Source organism: Colobus angolensis, unplaced genomic scaffold (assembly GCF_000951035.1).
Source record: "Colobus angolensis palliatus isolate OR3802 unplaced genomic scaffold, Cang.pa_1.0 Scaffold3, whole genome shotgun sequence".
NCBI classification, from domain to species: Eukaryota; Metazoa; Chordata; class Mammalia; order Primates; family Cercopithecidae; genus Colobus; species Colobus angolensis.
In genome coordinates, this window is record NW_012116265.1 from 18,653,886 (window position 1) to 18,658,958 (window position 5,073).

General features: G+C 52.6%; 1 protein-coding gene across 2 annotated transcripts; it reads right to left on the minus strand.

Annotated features, from left to right (window-relative positions):
- Positions 1-771: 771 nt before the first annotated feature.
- On the minus strand, positions 772-4,241 carry FOS (FBJ murine osteosarcoma viral oncogene homolog). Of its 2 annotated transcripts, XM_011949536.1 has the most exons (4): positions 3,892-4,241; positions 2,886-3,137; positions 2,336-2,443; positions 772-2,218 (listed from the first exon to the last, which is right to left on the minus strand). In XM_011949536.1, exons 1-4 carry the CDS (start codon positions 4,030-4,032, stop codon positions 1,577-1,579), a joined length of 1,143 nt encoding a protein of 380 aa, XP_011804926.1. In that variant the 5' UTR covers positions 4,033-4,241; the 3' UTR covers positions 772-1,576. The 2 variants fall into 2 exon arrangements, with proteins under 2 accessions (XP_011804926.1, XP_011804927.1); XM_011949537.1 differs by lacking the exon at positions 2,336-2,443.
- Between the last annotated feature and the right edge of the window lie 832 nt (positions 4,242-5,073).

Genomic DNA, 5,073 nt, shown 5'->3' on the forward strand with positions numbered 1-5,073 from the left:
GTTCACTGCAACCTCTGCCTCCTGGTTCAAGTGATTCTCCTGCCTCAGCCTCTTGAGTAGCTAGGATTACAGGCATGTGCCACCACACCTGGCTAATTTTGTATTTTTAGTTTCTCCATGTTGGTCAGGCTTGATCTCAAACTCCCGACCTCAGGTGATCCTCCTGCCTCAGCTTCCCAAAGTGCTGGGAGTACAGGCATGAGCCACCACGCGCCCGGCCTGAAAATTTTTTTTAACCAAGTATCAAGAGGTATTTCAGCCTGCTGGATATAACGAGCAGGAAGATTCTAATGCCAATAACGGAATATCAAGGAAGTTGTTTATTCTAACCATTCTTCAATTTGCTCATCTTTGAAGTAGAATAACCCTCCACATGATTTTGTGGAATAAAAAGTTAAAATAGTTTGTACAAAGCTAGGTTCTGTTTGCTTAAAGGGTTCACTTAAGATCAAAACATCTAAATGTAATATTAGCACAACCAAATTAAGTATTTCCCCCTGTGAGTACCGAAACAGAAAAGATGTATTCCCACAAAAGCTGCTACACAGCAGTTTCCCCTCCCCAGCAGCAGTAAAATCTTAGCATTCCAATGGAAGGAATGTATTTGTAAAACATTCTAAAATCAGCTCTGTAGTTTCCTTGTCCTCTTTGATAAGGGATCAGACAGAGGGCGGGTCCCCCGCCAGCAGCTACCCTTCTTGACAAACTGGTCTCCACTAATACCTTTCAGAAACTTACAACACTTCCAGAATGAAAAGAGCACAGGGTTGGTCGCATTCAACTTAAATGCTTTTATTGACAATGTCTTGGAACAATAAGCAAACAATGCTTAAATTTTTCATTCAAATTCACTTTCCACATGTCAAAAGACCTCAAGGTAGAAAAAAATAAAATAAAAATATAAATATCTGAGAATCCATCTTAATAAATAAATTAAAAACACAATAAAACGTTTTCATGGAAAACTGTTAATGTCAGAACATTCAGACCACCTCAACAATGCATGATCAGTAACATTACAATGAACATTGATGTTGAAGAAAAACTACAGTACATGGATATAGCTATTTATTTCTATCTACCAGAAAATAAAGTCATATCTTTTCTTAGTTTAATATTGGTCATTTCTAATCAGAACACACTATTGCCAGGAACACAGTAGTTATTGTTAAAATCAGCTGCACTAGATACAATTTGAAAATATCCAGCACCAGGTTAATTCCAATAATGAACCCAATAGATTAGTTAATGCTATGAGAAGACTAAGGAGAAAGAGAAAAGAGACACAGACCCAGGCCTGGCTCAACATGCTACTAACTACCAGCTCTCTGAAGTGTCACTGGGAACAATACACACTCCATGCGTTTTGCTACATCTCCGGAAGAGGTAAGGACTTGAGTCCACACATGGATGCTTTCAAGTCCTTGAGGCCCACAGCCTGGTGTGTTTCACGCACAGATAAGGTCCTCCCTAGGTCTACAGGAACCCTCTAGGGAAGACGTGTTTCTCCTCTCTGTAATGCACCAGCTCGGGCAGTGGCACTTGTGGGTGCCGGCTGCCTCCCTTCCCTGCCTGCTCACAGGGCCAGCAGCGTGGGTGAGCTGAGCGAGTCAGAGGAGGGCTCATTGCTGCTGCTGCCCTTGCGGTGGGCAGCTGCGCAGCTGGGGAAGGAGTCAGCCTCAGGGTAGGTGAAGACGAAGGAAGACGTATAAGCAGTGCAGCTGGGAGTACAGGTGACCACCGGAGTGCACAGGGGCTCCAGCTCTGTGGCCATGGGCCCCATCCCCAGGGAGCCACTGTGCAGGGGCTCCCAGTCTGCTGCATAGAAGGACCCAGATAGGTCCATGTCTGGCACGGAGCGGGCTGTCTCAGAGCCGCTGGGCCTGGATGATGCTGGGAACAGGAAGTCATCAAAGGGCTCGGCCTTCAGCTCCATGCTGCTGATGCTCTTGACAGGCTCCACTGAGGGCTTGGGCTCCGGGTCATTGAGGAGAGGCAGGGTGAAGGCCTCCTCAGACTCCGGGGTGGCAGCCTCTGGCAGGCCCCCAGTCAGATCAAGGGAAGCCACAGACATCTCTTCTGGGAAGCCCAGGTCATCAGGGATCTTGCAGGCAGGTCGGTGAGCTGCCAGGATGAATTCTAGTTTTTCCTTCTCCTTCAGCAGGTTGGCAATCTCGGTCTGCAAAGCAGACTTCTCATCTTCTAGTTGGTCTGTCTCCTGTATACAGAGGGATAAAGGAAAGCATAAGAAACAGTTTTACTCAAGGGCCCTTATGCTCAATCTCCAACTTTCCCCTTAAGTTTTAAAAAGGAGCAACCCACAGAGTCGACCTACCGCTTGGAGTGTATCAGTCAGCTCCCTCCTCCGGTTGCGGCATTTGGCTGCAGCCATCTTATTTCTTTCCCTTCGGATTCTCCTTTTCTCTTCTTCTTCTGGAGATAACTAGAATAATTACAAAAAAAAAAAAAAAAAGACCGATATTCAGTAAAAGTGTCTGCCATCACCTCCATTCACCCACCCCAGTAGAACTGGCTCCTGCAGCTTCCCTACTTCCTGGCACCCCACTGTGAAACCATTTCTAACCTGCAGTTGCAGACTAGGTGTGACTTGCATTTAAAATTAAGATCCTCAGCAAGAGAACAAAGAAGAGTCCAGTCTAAAAGCATGCGGTAGGAAACTTAGGGAAGAAACTATGAGAGTACTTCTTAGGGTGAGACTCAGAGTCTGAGTTGGGATGGAATGGGCTTGGAGCCAGGGTTCCCAGTTAGGGACGTGCAGCCAGCCCCGTCAGGGGCTTAATCCTCTCTACTGTGCTCCTCCATCTCCAGGGCCGCTTCCCATCCAGCCCCCACCTTCCCAGGAAGGGTACGCTAGAGTTCCTCACCTGTTCCACCTTGCCCCTCCTTCCAGTGCTCTGCGCTCGGCTTCCTGTCATGGTCTTCACAATGCCAGCCCTGGAGTAAGCCCCAGCGGAGGGAGTGGGGACTCCGAAGGGGTGAGGGGCTCTGGTCTGCGATGGGGCCACAGAGGAGACGAGGGCGGGCTGCACAAGCCACTGCAGGTCCGGACTGGTCGAGATGGCAGTGACCGTGGGAATGAAGTTGGCACTGGAGACGGCCAGGTCCGTGCAGAAGTCCTAGAACAAAACAGAAGGGGAAAGCCGATGTGAGCGAGCCGATTCCGGACACAGGTGGGGCGAGTTCCCGGTGCCGCATGCAGCAGCGAAGAGAAACGATCCTGCCACGGACGTTTCATCTTAAATGTCCCTCATCCTGGATGAAAGGTCTCCCCCTTTTCCTCCCAGGCATTCAGCAGCGCAGTGCCTGTCTCTGCCATCCTGCCGCTGCGTTCCCGTTATCCCTTCAGCATCACTCGCTTGAAAGGGGGTTTGTTATAAATATCCCTGACGTCTGCGCTGACGCAGGCGCCGCTCCGGAGTCTCCAGAATGAACTCGCTTTTTATCAATGAAACTGCCTTACACACCCGCCCGCTGCACCCTCCTCCCTCACCCCTCCTCCCTGCTCCAGGCTGCCGGGGGAGGGGGGATTGCCGCTTTCTGCCACCTCCCCGGAGAAGCCAGGCTCTAGTTAGCGAGTCTGTGCTTGGGACACGTCTGCCCCAGCTAATGTCAGAGATCCGTCCTGGAGTGCAAACCTGACGTTGCTCAGAACGAACCTGCCTCCGGAAGGGGGAACAAATTCTTACTATGGCAAGCTTGCGTGCGCTCAGAGCCAAGTCCCGAGCCCCCAAGCCGGCACCGCTCCGGCCACTGCAGCCTCCCTCCAGGCACAAGGGAGCCCCCTACTCATCTCCTGGAGCGTCCCGCCCAGTGTCTCCTCCTCTGCGACCCCAAGCCCCCGGCCCCGCGGCGGTGGGAAGCCAGACTTACCTGCGCGTTGACAGGCGAGCCCATGCTGGAGAAGGAATCGGCGGGTGAGTGGTAATAGGAGAGGCTATCCCCGGCCGGGGACGCGCTGCTGCAGCGCGAGGATGACGCCTCGTAGTCTGCGTTGAAGCCCGAGAACATCATCGTGGCGGTTAGGCAAAGCCGGGTGTGGGGCCGAGGGGCGGAGACAGGTGGGCGCTGTGGAGCTGAGCTGTGTAGGAGCGCGGTCACTGCCCGTTCGCTGCGCCGCGGCCGCCGGCTCAGTCTCGGCTTCTCGGCTGCTCGCTGCAGATGCGGTTGGAGTACGAGGCGCCGCAGCCACTGCTTTTATAACAAGCGTTTTATGAATGAGTGTAAACGTCACGGGCTCAACCACGGTGGCGCCAGAGGGGTGGCGCGCGGGCCTGGGCGCCTCTGCCGCCGCGTGGCTGCCTCCCTAGCGCTCGCAGCTCCCTGCCTCCGCCTTGGCGCGTGTCCTAATCTCGTGAGCATTTCGCAGTTCCTGTCTGAGGGGTCTCGTGGGACCCCCAAGATGAGGGGCTTCGGGGCTGGCTCCCCCCAGGGTTACAGGGAAAGGCCGTGGAAACCTGCTGACGCAGATGTCCTAATATGGACATCCTGTGTAAGGGGGGAGGGATTGACGGGAACTGCTCGCGGGCTGCAGCCAACAACTAGGGTGCAGCGCGGGGGGAGGCGGGGGCCGCGGCCGGGGGAGGGGAGGCGGGAACGGCGCAGAATGCGAGAGAACATTCGCACCTGGTTCAATGCGGACCCTTGTTCCCGAGGTCGGGGGGGGATGGGGCAGAGAGCACCTCTTTACCTTTGTACGGAAACTGAAGACAGTTCTGAGGCTCAGGAAGAGGAAAAACGGCCTCGGGTACACGGCACCGAGGACTTAAGCCTCGGCTCCCGAAGGAATACGCCCCTACCCCCATCCCCAATTCTAGCCCTAATTCAGTGCAAAACAAGGAAGCAGACCCTCACCCCTCTCCTCCAGCCCGGGCTCGAGCAATACTAGCACTGTTCCTGCGTTTGGAAGCAGAAAGTGGATCCAAAATAAGAGAATACGATAACCTACTTTACGATACTGGGTACTTTATTTATTTACTTATTTTTTTTTTTAAGGAAGACAGCGCATTTATTTATTTATTTTTCTCGGCCATGTGTGGGAATATTAAGGAAACT

What these genes read in the sequence shown, in the direction of transcription:
- FOS (XM_011949536.1), bottom strand. Translation starts at nt 4,032, where the DNA reads ATGATGTTCTCGGGCTTCAACGCAGACTACGAGGCGTCATCCTCGCGC. An exon ending in GCTCGCCTGTCAACGCGCAG is followed by an intron (nt 3,138 to 3,891) that starts GTAAGTCTGGCT and finishes GTTTTGTTCTAG; the next exon opens with GACTTCTGCACGGACCTGGC. An exon ending in TGACTGATACACTCCAAGCG is followed by an intron (nt 2,219 to 2,335) that starts GTAGGTCGACTC and finishes CTCTGTATACAG; the next exon opens with GAGACAGACCAACTAGAAGA.